Below are 17,087 nucleotides of genomic sequence, written 5' to 3' on the forward strand. Positions count from 1 at the left end.
CTTCGGGGCAGCGCTCCGGGCTTGAGGGGACGTCACTCCTTAGCCACAGTCTGGGAACAGCGGAGGCCGGAAGCAACCCCTGCGCGTTCACTCTAGACTTTTCTCTTCTGTGGCTCTAGGATTCTGCGGGGTGCGGGCGTATGTGCGCAACTCCAGACTTGAGCGGAAATGCCACTCATTTCTATAGTGGTACCCGGAAGTGCTTCTTGCTTGTTCACTCCTGCCTTTCTTCGCCGTCTTATGTCTAGCGTTTGTCGGGGTGTGTGCGGCTCTCTAGGCGCGAGGGGAACGCGCCCCTTAGCCGCAGCCTGAGGAGACTCTATGGTCGGGGGCGGCGTCTCTCTAGGCGTGGGGGAGCAGCCGCCTGAGGAGACTCTATGGTCGAGGGCGGTGCCTGACTGACCCTCCGGAGTGCGCGCGCGCGAGCCACTCTAGGCGTGGGGGAGCGCGACCTGAGGAGATTCTATGGCCTGCCGGTGCGGCGCCTGCGCGGGCTGTTCAAGACAGCGGCGGGAAGCGAGGCGGCAGCTGTGGAGAGCCGAGGCAGCCGAGCTGGGGCGGCCATGGCCAGAGGTACCGGAGCCAAGCCGGGCCTTGCCCGCGGGCAGCAGCGCCTCAGGCTCCCTCGCAGGGCCCTTGGCGGGCGGGCGGCTCCGGGGGCTCTTCACTGCTTTCCTGCGGGGCTGAGGGCGGGCGGAGGCCCCGCGCCAGAAGCCCCGGAGTCGTCCTCGGCCTGTGGAACTCCCCGCCACTGGACGCGGAGCGCCTGCCCTGGCAGGTCTCCAGAGGGAAAGTGGACCGCTGAGGGCCTCGGAGGGTGTCAGGACGCGTCTCAGTCCTGTGGCAGGGAGTTCCGCAGGTGACGGGTGCAGACCACCCAGGTCTCTGCTCCCGTCGCTGGAAGAACCTCCGGCCCGCCTGGCTCCTCCTGCCTCACAGCAGCCTCAGAGCAGGGGGGCAGCAGGACTGCTCCCTGAGGCGCCTGGTGGCCTCTGGATGCAGGAGGCTGCACTGGCCCAGCAGGGCCAGGCCGCTGGGGACAGCAGCAAGAGGGTTGCGGATGGCAGAGCAGGCGGGAGGTCCACAGGTGCAGCTGCCAGGGAGCAAGTACACAAAGATCAGTGTACAAAGTACACAAAGATCCTTTCAGCACAGTCTGTCCGGGACCCACCAGAGTGCCATCAGTAGATGCAGTGACCTGGAAGACCAAACACAATCCAGAGTCAATATAGAAAACCGTTACAGAAAACGAGCATCACCGTATTGAGGCTCACACTGGAATAAAAGTGTGCACCGAACCTCCTCCTGCAGCCCTGAGCTCCTGTGTGCTTCCTGGCAAGTGGCTTCACAAGCCACAGCTGCTGGAGCAGGCAGTTTCTTCCCAAATCTGAGGCTGTGCTGAGAAATGCATCACCAAGCAGGAAGTTCAGTTGCTGCGACCCCAGAGCCTGCCGCTTCCCTGCAAGTGCAGCTCTAAGTTGGGCTTCTTACCAGGCGTTTTCCAATAGCAAAGGGAGGCAGGAAGAGGAGAAAATGCCTGTGTACAACTCAGAAAACAGCCACGCGGCTTCCCTTTTCCAGCCTCTCATCTTCCCATGTTTTCAGTGGTGCCTCAGCCAGGTACTATGCGGCCTGCCTAGTACTGGCTCTCAACCCGCCTAGAATTGGCTCACAGCCCACCCAAAACTGACTCCCAACCCACAATTTGAGAAACACTGACATCTCTGACAGGCAAAAATGCAACAAATGAAACTTTGCTCTGCTGGTCCTGCAAAAAGAAAGAAAAAATTACCAGTTTTAATATTTGCCTGTCACGTAACTGTTAAAGCCAAAGTAACAGCAACTTCAAGTATTGTGACACTTGCATATTTTACCTGTTGGCATTTTACCTCTTGTGTTTTTTCCTTCAGTGTCTGATGGAGGAGAAATAGCAGCATTTTTATATTTTGCTCTTGCTTGTTTGTGCGGTGGGAAAATGAGAGATTTTTTTAACATTTCCAAAGGATACGCAGTTATTCTGCTGCTCAGGAACCCAATTTCAGTTCTTATCTCATTTACTGCTCCTTAGCAGGTAAGGGCCCGATCCTGACCAACTTGCCAGTGCAGTCACAATGCAGTCCTAAGGAAAGGGAACAAACATTCCCTCACCTGGAAGAGATCTCCATGACTGCCCCCCACCACCACAGGATGCAGTGCATGCCCCATTGGCCTGGCTGCACCAGCATTGGAAAGTTGGATAGGATTTGGCCCTAACTTGAATATGTCTCCATTCGCTTTGGCTAGGAAGTCAGGATGGTTTTAAGTAGCAGGAATTGTACTGACAGTGTGTGTGGCTTAACGACTGTGTTCTCCTCAGTTTGGCAGCATCCATACCTGAACATCTTCAAGCACTTCAAAGTGGAGGAGTGGAAAAGGTCTACCAAGGCTGGGGATGTGACAACCTTTATGGTAGGATCAGTATTTCTTGATGTTTCTTAGGGGTACTTGAACACCACCTTGGCTTACTGCCTCAGCTATCACCAATGAAAACAGCCTACAGGTGCCCAAGTGCTGTCTGACTACTGCTGTAAATGAACTTTTAATTCCATGGCAGGAAAAAAGAAAATTAATTACAGTTTTTTTTCTTTTTGTTGTTGTTTTGAAAGCAACGTGTCTCGCTTTTGGTTGCTTAAGCTGCAACGCTGCGGCTGCAATCCCATACACTAGCCCTGTCCATACCCCACACCGGATCTGGGGTTTGGTTGAATCCTTCCCACCCATGACTGGCGCGCTGCAGGACTTTATGTCCCCAGATCAGGATGACGCGATACTGTGGGCATTTGCATCTTCCTGGAAATCTGGGCACAATACCTGCTGGGGCGTTTCATCATAGATGCAACTTGCCAGAGTGTTGCATCTTCCCAGTCTGGGAACATGAAGTCCCGTGGCGCTCTGGAATGCTAAGCGCCGTTCGCGGCAGGGAAGACATTCCAGCGCACAGCTGTGTCCAGTTTGGGGACTACTGCTATGCACACTTACGTGGTTGCGCAGGGGTGTCAAACATAAGGCCCAGGGGCTGGATGTGGCCCGCAGCAGCTTTTTATCCAACCCTCAGGCTCTCTGCTGCTGAGCAGTGCTGTGGTGTTACTGCTGAAAGGGCAGCTAACATGAAAATTGGGCTCTCCCATATCTTGAAATATGATCAAGATTTGCATATTTTCTCTTCTATCGTTTGCAACTAATGAGTTCCTAAGTGAGAAAAAGTGCTTATTTCTGGTTATGACCTGTTTAATGACATCACTTCCTGCCTAAGGACATCATCTCCAACCCTCGGCAAGCATCATGAATGCTATTCAGCCCACTGTATGAAATGAGTTTGACACCCATGTGGTAGCGAGTCCCATGGAATTCAGTAGGATTTACATCTGAGTAGACATGCATAGGATTACACAGCTGTATACCTTCCATAGACATTGAGGGATAGTACATGGTGGTCTTAAATGGTCCCACTACACCCAGATTTGCTTAGCTACAAGACTGTTGCAACATTAGGGGGCTTCAGACTATTCCCATGCTTGGTCTCCTGAGTGTGTCAGGGATGCTGGAGGTCTCAGATTGGAGACCTTCCAGAAATTGACCTGGAATCTTGTTCCTCATCACCTTCTGCATGTTGTCAAAGATTACGCACTTGGCAAACAATAAACAGTCAGCTGATATTCTCATTTTTTGTGAGTAATTTGAAAGCGCTTCATACTGGAAAGGGCATTCTTTTTCTCTTCTCATACACTGAGTTTTTGTGGGACTTGTATCTCTCTCTCTCTCTCTCTCTCTCCTGTGAAAACAAGGCACTTCATGTCCCTTTCTCCTCTCTGCTCAGGACAAGACTCTGAAAGGAACGGTCTATCGCATCAGTGGTTCGGTTCCTGCTAGTAACTACCTCCAGCTTCCCAAGACAAGCACACAGTCGCTGGGCCTTACTGGGCACTATCTCTACATCCTCTTCAAGCCCATGCCTACCAAATATTTTGTGGTGCACCTGGATGTTGCCACAGAAGTGAGTGTTTCTCTTGTGATTATTGGAGGGCATTGGTTCAGTAACACCAGCAAGGGAGGCAATGTGGGGTGCTTTGAGGAAATGCCAGTCTTGGTTGTAGAGGCTTTTCTGGATCAGTGGAGGAGGTCATGCCCTTCTGGAGGCTCTTTTAGGCAGGGAACGGAACTGCTAAAAATGTGAGTTATTTATTAAGAAAACTTAAATGCTGCTTTTCAGCAAGAGTAGTTCACAAAGGGCACAATCCTCACCCCTTATGTCAGTGCTTTCCAGCTTTCCGCACTGACATAAGGGCAATGCAGCTCTGAAGTAAGGGAACAAACATTCCCTTACTCTGAGAAGGCCTCCGTGAGTGCCCCCCAACTGCAGGATGCAGCACATGTCCCACTGGCACTGCTATGCCAGTGCTGGAAAGCACTGGTTAGGACTGTGCCCAAAGCTGTTTACATTGTAAAATCAATCAATGGTTCCCTGTCCCCAGATGGCTCACAGCCTGTAAAAAGGTGCAGAAGAGGCACCAGCAACAGCCACTGGAAAAGACACCATGTAGTTGGCAACCTTCAGTCTCGAGAGACTATGGTATCGCAGTCTGAAAGGTGGTTTTGGAACATCGTCTAGTGTTCCACTAGACTAGACCACACTCTTCCACTAGAAGAGAGACAGTTGCTCTTCTGCTAACTAAAAGATGTCACCACTTGAAAAGGCACCTCTTTGCCCAGTTAGCAGGGGTGAGGGGTTCCTTTTAAATTTTAGTTCATCACCATTTCAAAATTATGTAGTTCAGTTCCAGTTCATAAACTTCTAACCAGTTTGGATACATTTTGTATAGAACTTGATCAAGCACTTTTGTTTGCAGTGTGGCTCAATAAAGTGAAGACACTGTTAACTTTTTAATTTGAGAAAAATTGTTTTTTTATTTCCCCTCCCCAAGTTTTCTGGTATGCCTGGAAGACTGGAGTGGGGAGGGCAGGAATGACAGCATGAAATATGGCTGGCTAATAAGCCAAGGCAAGCCAAAAATGACCATGTGTGGGATGATTCTTCCTAAGCCCATGAAATGTAGACTGCAATAATTGTCACATACAGGGAAGGCATCTTTGTGTGCTTAGGGAAGCTGTGTTCTTGATTTGGGCTGTATGTCTTATTTTCTAGGACAGCCAAGTGGTGCGCATCTCTTTTTCCAATCTTTTTAAGGAGTTCAAGTCAACAGCCACATGGCTCCAGTTCCCATTTATCTGTGGGGCAGCCAAGGGCTCCATCTACGAAAGCACAGCCAAAGCTTCCAAGCGAGGTAAAGTAATGAAAAGAACAACCTGAGCTGTCCAAGGTTGTTTGCTGTACAATCTCTGTGTCCCTTCAGTTTGGGCCATAGTGATGATTAGTTTCTTTGAGATTATGAGTCTCAGCTCATTTAGGGCCCAATCCTAGCCAATTTTCCAATGCCAGTGCAACTGTGCCAATGGGGCATGCACTGCTTCTTGGGGCATTTGGTGGGCCGCTGTGAGATACAGGAAGCTGGACTAGATGGGCCTATGGCCTGATCCAGTGGGGCTGTTCTTATGTTCTTATGTTCTTATGTGGTGGGGCAGCAGTCACAGATGCCTCCTTAAGGTATGGGAACATTTGTTCCCTTACCTTGGGGCTGCATTGCAGCTGCACTGGTGCTGGAAAATTGGATAGGATTGGGCCCTTAAAACTGGTGAAAACCAGTTTGACAAATGTATGTATTCTGGTTTGTTCTTGGTTTGTTTCAGATCTGGTGGGCTTGGCCCCCTCAAATGTGCGGTGGACTTGCCTGATGCTTGACCTCCACTACATTCTGTCTCTGTACCTGAACAGAAATTACAGCCACCTGAAGAGCGTCAAACTCTGTGCGAACCTGCTGGTGAAAAACCTGTTCACCAGTGACTTGCTTTTTGACCCAGGTGAGAGTTAAGGAGCTTGTGCAAATATCATGGGAGTTCAAAGCCAAAAATAGCTGCCAGATCTTATGGAGGTTGTGTTTAAATCTCTCAAGGAATGTAATGTTTGGACACTAGTTTCCCTTGGCCCTTTACTTTCTGTTTCTTTCTGTATGTTGTAACATGATCCTTTTGAAGTGCTGTGCAAAGTGAAAAATGGCTAGAATCAGCTGCCTGTTGCATTCGGGCAGCATTACAAGTCATGGTTTTGCACTAATGCATCAAGACACCAAGGATATTATCTCTGTACCCCAACTTGGGATAGTGCGGCTTCACTGGAAAAGTCTTGTGTGAGTCAGAAGTGAGTGGAGAAGTAGGGGAGGATGGACATTTAGCACTAATACATTTGTATTTATCTGCATCAACAGCATGCCAGGGATCTTCCTTGTACTGATACAGAGTTGTAACCTCTACGTTTGTGTAGGAACATAGAAAACTGCCTTGTGCAAGGTCAGACTATTGATCCCTCCCAGCTTAGTATTATGTGCACTGACCAGCGGTTTTTTTCAGAGTTTCAGCCTTTGAGATCTTCCCCAGCCGTACCTAGAGATGGCAGGGATTGAACTTGGGACTATTTGCACACAAAACAAGTGCTCTGTCCCTGAGTTATGATGGTGCTGTCAGATTCTGAAGTCCCAAGTGCTGATTGTGCACAACCATAGAATGCCAGTCAGTAGTAAGATACACCAACCATTTACTGGCATCCCCAGGACATCACTGCCATCATTGCTCTGGTTGCAGGGCAAGCCTGCTGTTTTTTTCATGGATGCTGATGAAATGAAGCTTTTGTCAGTGGCTGCAGTTCTGCCATGAAGTGCTTCTGTCAGCTTCCTGCCTCTCTCTGCTTTTTAGCTGTGACCTTCTCAGAGGCTCAGCAGGCCAAGCTGGTGTTGCGTGGCATCTCTCCCATGCCGCGAGAATTGGCATTTCCAGTGCCCAAAGGCGAGAATTGGCACGACCTCTATGATTACATTTGGTATGTTGGTCTAGTTCTACTTAGAATTTCTGCATAGAATTCCAGCTGCCTTCCTTCTTCTGGCATTCCTCAGTCGCTTCTTTCAAAGTCGTTCTTAAACCCCTCCCTTTCTTCAGTGCCTGTGGAACTGGACCTTAAGTCTCTGTTCCCTACTATAGCTTAGCTAAGTGTATTTCAGCTATACAATTGCATGTTTCTCCTGCCTCAACCTCTTCTGCCCCCCTCCCCCCAAAGCTGTGGTTGTCTCACTTGTGTTAATATCTAGATGTTAAGCCCCTTGGGGCATGGCCCTCTCTTCACTCTTTGTCAAGTGCCATGCACATTCATGGGCCTATATAAATGAATTAATAATATTATTTTTAGTATTTTTCTTTGGAACTGTTGTCTCCCCCCCATCTATCGTCTCATCTTGAATCCCGACTACCCTGCTTTCTCTTGCTATTTTCTGGACTTAGGTGTTTATGGCAGCCTGCAGAATTTGTCTCATTGGATGATCAGGTTCAGTTAGCTGCCAGTGGTGCAACTTTATATCTTTAGTCTCATAGTGCAGTGTCCATCCATCCATCTACTGCATTTACCTTCTCTGACCTTCTTGCTTAGGTTTCCTTCTGATGGAGCCAAGATGCCATTCGACTCTATTCAAAAAGGCACATTGAGTGCTGCTGCAGGTATGCAAATGAATCTCTGAATCGAAGATTGGAGGGAAGTAGTTCGTGCTTGTTATTCAAAGGTAATCCAGCCTGCACAAGTTAAGTCAGGAAAACCAGAGCACACTCATGGTGCGACTCTGAAAAAGGCACATACCACTTCAGGATGCCTGCAGGAAGGGAATTATTCTAGAAGTGAGCCATTCTAGAAGTGAACTTTCTCTCTCTCTCTCTCTGTGCGTGTGTGTGTGTTGAACAATGTGCTCTGCCATTCCTCCCTCCCCCACTTCTGCTCAAGTGGATTTGAAAAGGAAGAGCAGGCCAGAGGAGGAAGTGTGAAATGGAGAAGAGTGGTTGACTAGAACGTCTCTGACAGGCCAGCTCATCACTCTCCATTTTGCACTTGCTCTTCTGCTCTATTCTTCTCTTCCTTAGTTAAATCCAGGGAGCAGGTGAAATGGCTGAGGCAGCAATTGGCACACTGCCAAGGTGAAATTTGAGACTACCTTGAGTGCCAGAAGGTCTTGGGCCTGAATGTTTCTTTCTGTCTTCAGATGCTCGCATACAGACTGATCCAGTTAGCCAGCGTCCAAAAGAAGTAACTCTGAGCAAGCCAGTCCGGGACAGAGTCTCTCTCATCCAACAGATTACCAGTCCCAAAGAGGTGAGTGTGCCTTGGTGGTTATTCCTTCTGCCCCAGGGTTGTGTAAGTTCCCAAACTCCCCAAGCAAGCATAGAATTGCTCCTTCCTCTGTAGGACACGGTACTCTAGGGCATTTGCTTCTGGCAACCAATTGGCTGTCACTGGTAGTAAGAGGAAAGTACGTAGGTCTCTGTTGCCCTGATTTCCAACTTTTAATGCTAGCCGTCTTCTCAGGTTCCTCACCAGTCTCCAGTTCTCACAAAGAACCTTCCCAAAGTTCATCTGTCTATCTCAGAGCCTCTATCAGCCACACGCAGCAGAGACCAGAACTGCCAGAAAGAAGGATTGCGAGCCAAAAGTGATTCTTGTCTTCTGATATCTCCAGTGGATGATGGGGGTGTTCATGTTTATGCCCGCAAAAATGAGGATGTTACTATCCATGCTATCAGTGTTAACAGTGTGGGTTCTGACGAGGTAAGCGGTAGAGTTGCATGTCTTAGCTATGAACAGCCATGAACAGCTACTCTTGTACATCCCTGTCGCCATGGATAGCTACTCTTGTACATCCCTAGCTTGTTTATGCCTCTGACTGGAAGAGGTGGTCAGTTGAGGAAAGGTTAGCGTTTGGTCCTCAAGAATGTGGCAGAAGTGTCACCATCTTTCCTACTTTCTAAGAAAAGAAAAAGAGTGAAGAAGGGTACCCTACAGAGTGTGAAGGGTACGTGCAATCTCCTGATTTTGGAAATAGACTATCTCAGAATACCAGTTACAAAGGAGTGGCAACAGGATGCCGGTCTCTTGTTGTCTTGTGTGGTCCCTGAGGCAACTGGTGGGCCACTGGATTACAGGAAACTGGATTAGATGGGCCTTTGGCCTGATCCAGCAGGGGTCTTCTGCTGTTTTTATGTTCTTAACATGCACAATATGTTGATTGCCCAGTGTTGACAAAATGTCAGTTGTCTTGCTTGAATCCTTACTTGCTACATTTTCCTGTAGTACATCCTCTCTTGGGTGTTCTTATCAATTCTGAAATAGCTGTGACTTACACTGTGAGGCATCTGCTTAAAGGACCATTAATAATGGGGCATTGACGTCCCAGCAGTTGAAGAAACAAAATACTGTATTCTTGTTCTCATACAGGTTTTCACCCTTGCTTCGTTTCGTTGTGTTCTTCTTTTTCCAGAATGCGTACACAAAAGTGACTGGACCAAAGCTCATCTCCACCAAGAATTCTGTTCATTGCACAGTAAGAAAACAGATTTTACTGTTCCACTTTTAATTAAAACTATTGGTAGAGGTTGTCTTTTCTTCCCTCCTGAAGGAGCTCAGACTGAACCACCTGAGGTCCAAATAGCCGATCTGGTTTTCGTCTGCCTCTTCTACAGTCATCATTACCCTATCCCAGGGGTGTCCAAACTTTTTGGCAAGAGGGCCACACTGTGTTGGGGGCCAGGAAAAAAAATTAATTTAAGTTTAAAATTTGAATAAATTTATATAAATGAATATACTAGAGATGGAACTTCTATGAATGAATGAAGGTCTCACGATAGCTCAAAGCCTCTAAAAGACCTTGTGCAAAGCAAGGCCAGCCTTTCCTTTTCTGCCGCTGCTGCTTCACAGACATGAAACAGCAAGAGGTGGAAGGAGCCCTTGGCCTGCAGCTCGTGTGAGAGGTCAAACAGTTGGCCCTCACGCTGAGAGTAATCACATCAGGTCAGCGCGGACGCCAGCAAGTCTCCAGAGGGCCAGAGGCTCATTGGAGACTAGGGGCTCCCCAAAGGCCAGATTGGGAGTCCTTGAGGGCCGCAAGTGGCAAAGTGCAACAAACAGCAGTAGGAGGCTCTGCTTGGCAGGCAGAGCTCCAAAGCATGCTTTCCCACATTCTAAAAAGCCCCCCACATACACACACCTTGCACCTCTTACCAGTGCTTGTCACATCGCATCTGGCCTTCCAACCCAGAGGTAACTGGGGATTATGTTGTCACTAGTTACTTCCAGAAGTGCTTTGAGTAAATGAACCATGAAAAGTGGTACAGTGGAGGACAAACATTGAGAAATGCTGCTTTAAGCAGTTGATGTTTAGAGATATGTAAGAACTGTCATCTTTAGGGTTAGGGATATGCATGTAAATTTTAAAAATCCTTGCTGTGATGGAAAATCTGGAGCTTTGCGGAAGTGCAAGGTTGTACACAGTGTTGGCATTGGGAGAGGCTCTTGAGTTTATACATGCTGATTTGTGATTGACAGTGGGTTGGTTTTTCAGAGTCTGTTACCAGATCCAATCCTGAAGCTGAAGAAGGTTATTGGGTTTGGAGGCTACAGCACCAGATGGGTCAGTATATTCAATGTTTATGCAGCAGAAGTGGTCAGTGCTTAATGCTTTGAGCAAAGAGTGTGCTTGTGTGTTATTAGGGCAGTGGACTTCTCCATTTATCCCACATCACTTCCTTCCCCTTCCTTCATAGTTTCCCTTGGATTGTGAGTCCCTCCTGGCAGGGGGAGGCCTTCTGAGTACTGTGCACACTGATGGTGGTATATAAAGAGGGGGGGGGGTAAACTGGGTGCATTTCTGATTGCAGAACTTGTACTTGAAAGTAGTTTCTCCTGAAATCAGTGGGAAGAGAAGTATATGTTAGATCTAAGAGTCCAGAGGTCAAGATTCCCTCAACTTAATTCACTGTTTAGAATACAGTTTTAGTCAAAGTGACTTACATTTAAAGAAAAACGTGATAATCAGAAAGTAAAAACTAAATGCATACACACAATATGTACAACACATGTTATATATGTACAATATGTCGAACACAAGCCACAAGAGTCAGTGCAGCACATGATGGGTGCCACGATAGCACAGGCTTCTATATTACTTCTGGACCAAAAGTGGAGGATTTACCTATAGCACAGAATGAGCCCTGCATCCATGCCTAGCAGACCCATACTGCCTGCTGCCCAACTCTAAAGACACAGTTACCCGAAGGTGTGCATTAGAGGGGCACCAGTACCTGTGGCACACTTGCCAAAAAGCTTGGCCTCCACATGTGCAAGATTGTGTGCAGAATGAGTGTGCCTGTGTGTTCCATCAGTGCGCATACTGGTCCCGTAGAAGTTCATTCCTTACTTCTTTGTCTTTGCCATCCAGGCTCTGTGGGCTGCAAATGGTGCTGTGGTGGTATATCCCTGCCATGCTCTCATTATAGCGGTAGCACTTGACTCTGGCAGACAGAGGTTCTTTGCCGGCCACACTGATAAGGTACCATTTGCTTCCCCCCTCCTTTTTTCTGTTCTGGAATTGCATCAATAGAATAAAAAAAAATCAAAATATGCATGGTGGAGCATAGAAAAGATTTATTATGGGACTTGTGTGGGGTTAAGTGTTATTCCCACATTGCACAAAATTCTTCCAGCTGCCTCAGAAAGATTTCTTATTTGTATGTTGATTTCTTGCCCTAATTAATGAAGTCTATGTATCCAGTTTGATGATATACCAGTTTGTAGGTGTATTAATATTTTGTCTTTGTAGATATTTAATGAAAGATGTGTATATAGGACCAAGGATTTTAGGTATGGTTTGAAAAAGAGACTGTTGGTTTAGCCAAGAGGGACTAGGTAGTTCCATGTTACACAAAGGAGATTGTATTCCCTAAAAGGAACGCAACTTCAATCAAAATTGTACCAGAGTCCCTTTCTACAATGATCTGCTTCCATGCAGGTGGCAGCCTTGGCATTCAATGGCAACAACACTTTGCTGGCCTCTGCCCAGGCAGGGCAACTAAGCGTGATGCGTCTCTGGGACTTTCTGACGGGGAGGTGCCTCTCTATGTTTAAAACCGGCATGCATTCCGTCTCTTGCCTCAGGTAAGTAAGTAGCAAGCGCCTTCTGGGGTGTAGGTGGGTATGAATGAGATGGCAAAGGAAAGTGTTATGGATCCAAAGCTCTGACTTAAATACCTAGGTGTGTGTTCTTTTGCAGCCTGTCCTATAATGGAAGCATCCTTTGTGGCACTGGGAAAGACGGGCATGGGAAAACAGTGAGTACGTTTATTCCACCAGAGTTTAAATCTGGGATCTCCTGCATGTGCTTTGCCCCTCTCCCAAGCATAACTGCGCTGAGGCCATTTTTAGAGTTATGTGTCAGGGATGTTGACCGCTGGTGATCTTGAACCATCTTCCATTTGCAGAGCATCCTTGCTGCTCAAGCTAGTACCTCTCTTTTAAGCCTTTCTGATATATGTTGCCTAACTGAGAGCCATAGTATAGTATACTGATTAGCGTGTTGGGCTAGAACCAGGGAAACCGGATCTCTCGTCTGCCATGAGACCCGCAGGCTGACCTTGAGCCATCCTCTCCCTCTCAACATAGCTTTCCTCACAGTGGTGTTGTGAGGATAAAGGGAGTAGTGTGAGAACTTTGCATGCTACCCTGAGGTCCTTTAAGCCATTCCTGCTTAACGTTGCATATACGCAACAGGGATCAAATGTATACACCTGTGAGCCAAGCAAAAATGGGTTAAAGGATAATATAAAAAATTATAATTTCTGCAGTCAGTGCATTTTGGGTTAGCACAGAGGTAGGTCTCAGTAATAGTTTTTGCTTGTGGTGATTTAGACAGTCTCGTTATGGAGAGATTTGACTGGGCTCCCTTCGATCTGCCATTCACTGCACCACACTGTGGTCACTGTCTCCCCTCTCTGCAGGTGGTGATAGTGTGGAACACTGTCGAAGTGACTCATGGGGGAGAGGTGGTGATGTTGGCCAAGGCGCACACAGATGTGGATATCCAGACTTTAAAGATTGCCTTTTTTGATGACACCAGGTAAAGATTGCAAAGATGAGTCGTCTCCCCCCCCCCCCCGCTTTCGAAAAGCAGCAATGAGCACCCAACTCCTATGTTCTCACCATTGCAAAAGGTGCTTATTATTGACTGAGGTAAACAGCCTTCTCCTGTGCATATTACTGTGTCTGGTGGCACATGAGAAACTGGTACTTGTAAAAGAGAGAGAGTATGAATAGTCCTGTTCTTAATCCTTTTGATGATGCCTCTTTGAGCCCAGATCAGGTGGGTGTGTGATGAATGGTTGCAGTGTCTCTCCCATAGCCCATTACATGCAGGCTGTTTGGCGCAGGGGGTGACTGTGTATGATTGACTTTCCAGGTTAAAGAAAGAATCTCCATGGGGGAAAGAGTGTGCACCACACAACCTTTGTGTGAATCCAAAGGATGCCAGCTTAGAGTACTGTACTTGCAGAGTGTCAACCAGTTCCTAAGCAACACAGTTCAAATCCTGCTGTTTCATTTCAGTGTGTCTGTTCCTGTTCTGTTAGGAAGCCCTTTCTCTTTTCTTCCTTCAATTTCTCTCCTCCTAACAGGATGGTGTCCTGTGGCAGAGACAACGTGAGGCTCTGGAGGGTCCGCAGCGGGGCACTGCGCTCCTGCCCAGTGAACCTAGGGGAATACCGTTCATTGGAATTCACAGACCTGGACTTTGAAGCAGGCCATTTCACAGAACGCGAGTTGGAAGACCGAACACTGTAAGGCTCTGCTTTGCTTTCTTCGAGTTTTACCCCTTGATTGATGAGTTTAGAGCAGTGGTTCTCACACATTTAGCACTGGGACTCACTTTTTAGAATGAGAATCTGCCAGGACCCACCAGAAGTGATGTCATGACTGGAAGTGACATCGTCAAGCAGGAACATTTTTAACAATCATAAGCTGCAATGCTACCCACGCTTACCCAGGAGTAAGTCCCACTGACTATCATTGTTAAAAGAGTGTACAAAGTAGCTTGTTAAAAGTACGGGTCTGTAACATTTCCGCAAATGTAATCACATACCATGGTAGCATCATGTCTAATATATTAAAAATAAAATGTTGAAATGAATGGGCCCTGACCCACAACTTGAGAAACACTGAGTTAGAGAAAAGTTAACATAGCAGGATAGCTTTTTGATTTTCTAAATTGTCTCTTCTGTGGTATATACACTTGTAATAGTAATGGAGATGTCTTTAAGCATGCAAAGCACTTAATGTGCTTTACCCTGCCATAGCACTAAAAACAACCCTGCAAGGTAGATGTATTATTACTTCAGTATTGCAGCTGGGGGAGTCTGAGACAAAGGCCTCCTCATATTCATGGCAGAGGTGTGATTTGAGCCAGGGAAATCCTGATTCACAGCTCACTCTCAGCAGCACTGGCTCTCAAAGCTGGCTTGCCAAATGCTAGAAGCCTTAGCAGACAAAACCTGCTTTGCCAAAGGCAGGAGGGAGCCTGGAGTGGATGCAGGTGGCTTGAGTGGCATCCTGGAGATCCTCCCTGGTGACTCTTGTCACTCTTTTCTCAGGTTCGTTTGCAGCAGGAGTGGGCATGTTTTGGAAATCGACTATAAGAATGTCACCGTCAGAAATGCCCGCCGCCTCCTGCCGGCTGAGTTTCAGCACTCCCACCGCCGGGAGAAGCAAACCTTTAACTCAGGTGTGGATTCCAAGACAGGGTTGAGGGAGAATTAGTCTGTTGCTGACTAGTCTTTCATGTTGGAATCTCTGCACACAGCTTTGCAGCAGAGGAGATATTCAGTTGTTGCACAGGAATTGGGTGTCTTTTTTCAAGGAAAAACTTCTGGTTTGGCTTTACTGTGTTTCTTAGCAGTCCAGTGGCAGTATGCTCAAGATGATCTTGCTGTGAGGCCAACTTTGGTGTCCATTTGAGATTGAACTGACTTGGAGGGCAATGGCCAACTGGCAAGTTTTCCTGCGCAAGCCCCATTAAAATAAATGGGAACTGCACCTGGCTTCTTTGTGCTTGATATTAGTCAGTGAGGAGAGGTGCCTTTTGAATTTTGCATCTTAGGCATTAAAATATCTTGAGCTGATCCCAATTTGATGCAGACCCTTCCCGCCCACTAGTGGGCTTTGTTGCCTTTTGGGTTTGCTGTCTGGAGTTCATCTACTCCCCCATGATGCCAAACTACTGAAACCTGATTGCTGCCACTCAGCCTGCAAAAATGGGATTCCCAAGGACATTGTGGCTGACCAGCCTCAAGCCATGCTGCCCTTTCTTCATTTTGATGTCTTCTCCACTAATTACAAACTGGTTATTATAAAGAAACTTGCACACTTGATCTCCTGGGAAGGCTGAACTGATTCTGGGCAAGCTTTAGGGAAGGGAGCTGTTGCTCAATGATAGAACACTTGCTTTCCCTGAGGTCCCAAGTTCAGTCTCTGCCACCCCAGCGAGGGCTGCGAAAAACTCCTGTCTGAAATTCTGGGGTCTGTTGCCTATTGGTATCTATGCTACTAAGTTGTACACAGGTGTCCATCCCCCCGCCACATCCCATATCTGTGGTTTCATTTATACATGGTTCGCAAATTCTCCCCCCAATTGTGCAAATGACTTTGATTGTGGCCCTCATGTTGGTGTTCCCTCTCTCTCCGTGCTGTCTGTAAACAATAGCAGGAAGTGTTGACAGGAAGTGCCATATTGTTTTCAGCCCTCCAACCCACTTCCTCTTTGCTATCAGGAAGCAGGAAGAGCTTCTGCAGGCAGCAGAGAGACAGAGAAGACAGCAACAGGAGGGCTGCAATCAGATACCAGACCAGTGATTTGTGCAATAGTGGAGGGAGTTTGTGTGCTTCTTGTAGGTTTTGCTACTATCTGTAGTTTCTGGTGTCAGTGGTAGCAGCAGGAACCTATTTCCCGCAGATACAGGGGGATACCTGTATACTAATGAACTCATTAAGTAACCTTATATCATGTTAATTTTAATTTGGTGTCTAAGATTTCTGGCATGGACAACTGTTGGCAGAGGTGCTGTTGGCTTCACACAGGGTGGGTGCTTCACACAGAGCTGCTACCTTCTGTCAGGTCTTAAGTTTTGGTGCATTCTGGGTCCTTTGTTCTTCCAGGCCCTGGGATAGCACTAAACAGTATCTGTCTCTCTTCAAGTTTCTGTGCCACAGCCTCTGAAGATGGCTACCTCCGCCTGTGGCCGTTGGACTTCTCTGAAGTCTTCTTGGAGGCAGGTGAGTAGATCTTCTACAGATCACACTTTTAAGGCAATACTTTGTTTTTCATTTGTGGCCCCCAAGTTCATTTATGGCAGAAGAGAGTTGTGTGCTGATTTCCTTACTTCTCACTCCCACATGGTAGCATGAACTCTGCAGGTGTGCTGGAACCAGTAATTGTTTCAGGTTCATCTTTCACCTCTTATGTCACCTCATCTCATCAAGAGACTAGATTTGTACCTGGAGAAAGTGCTGCGAGCTCTGTGCTCAAGCATCCTATAAAGTAAATATCTCCCTTGCTTTCTGTGTCTGAATTGACACCACCTCCCATGTTTTGTATTTGCAGTTAATGGGTTGGGGTGTGTGTCTGTTTGCAGAATCATCACTTCATTTGACAAGCGCTTGGTGAAAGAGGTCAAAAGAAATCATCCTCTCCTTGGCTATGTTGTAGCCACTCTGCCTGCAAGGGCTGTAGGGCGGTTAAAGGGTTTTTCTTAAGCAGGACTGCAACCTTAAATACAATTCCATTTCTGCACCTAGGCAAGTTATTATGTTCTGTGCTGAGAGAAGCTGAATTCTAAGCCAGTTATGGGAATCTGCCTAATTTCTCTTCATTTGCACAGTTCTGGGAGTAAATCTCATTGAGCTTGGTAGGATTTACTTCTGGGTAAACATTGCCTAGGAATGCCCTGTTAGTTGACCAATGAATAAAACTACAGAGGAAAACTTAAGTTGCTTTTTTTTGTTTTCATGGGTTCTTAATTTCAAATCCATGAGCTCTCAGCTCATGAACCTTCAGACAGATCAATGAGTAGCACATGGTCTTTCTCCA

The 17,087-nt window shown here is 47.1% G+C and overlaps 1 protein-coding gene across 1 annotated transcript in view; it reads left to right on the top strand.

The window, feature by feature from the left end:
• Positions 1-495: 495 nt before the first annotated feature.
• The window catches only part of WDR90 (WD repeat domain 90), a 40,762-nt gene continuing 24,170 nt past the window's right edge, over positions 496-17,087 (top strand). Inside the window, exons 1-18 of the mRNA XM_066640807.1 lie at positions 496-573; positions 2,357-2,448; positions 3,857-4,033; positions 5,183-5,321; positions 5,785-5,955; positions 6,844-6,967; positions 7,568-7,635; positions 8,169-8,278; positions 8,492-8,731; positions 9,441-9,503; positions 10,521-10,589; positions 11,397-11,507; positions 11,967-12,112; positions 12,228-12,285; positions 12,952-13,070; positions 13,624-13,785; positions 14,596-14,726; positions 16,157-16,273. Of these exons, the coding sequence (XP_066496904.1) occupies positions 564-573; positions 2,357-2,448; positions 3,857-4,033; positions 5,183-5,321; positions 5,785-5,955; positions 6,844-6,967; positions 7,568-7,635; positions 8,169-8,278; positions 8,492-8,731; positions 9,441-9,503; positions 10,521-10,589; positions 11,397-11,507; positions 11,967-12,112; positions 12,228-12,285; positions 12,952-13,070; positions 13,624-13,785; positions 14,596-14,726; positions 16,157-16,273 (2,107 nt within the window). The 5' untranslated portion in view covers positions 496-563. The remainder of the gene's footprint in view (positions 574-2,356; positions 2,449-3,856; positions 4,034-5,182; positions 5,322-5,784; positions 5,956-6,843; positions 6,968-7,567; positions 7,636-8,168; positions 8,279-8,491; positions 8,732-9,440; positions 9,504-10,520; positions 10,590-11,396; positions 11,508-11,966; positions 12,113-12,227; positions 12,286-12,951; positions 13,071-13,623; positions 13,786-14,595; positions 14,727-16,156; positions 16,274-17,087) is intronic.

Source organism: Tiliqua scincoides, chromosome 13 (assembly GCF_035046505.1).
Source record: "Tiliqua scincoides isolate rTilSci1 chromosome 13, rTilSci1.hap2, whole genome shotgun sequence".
NCBI lineage: Eukaryota > Metazoa > Chordata > Lepidosauria > Squamata > Scincidae > Tiliqua > Tiliqua scincoides.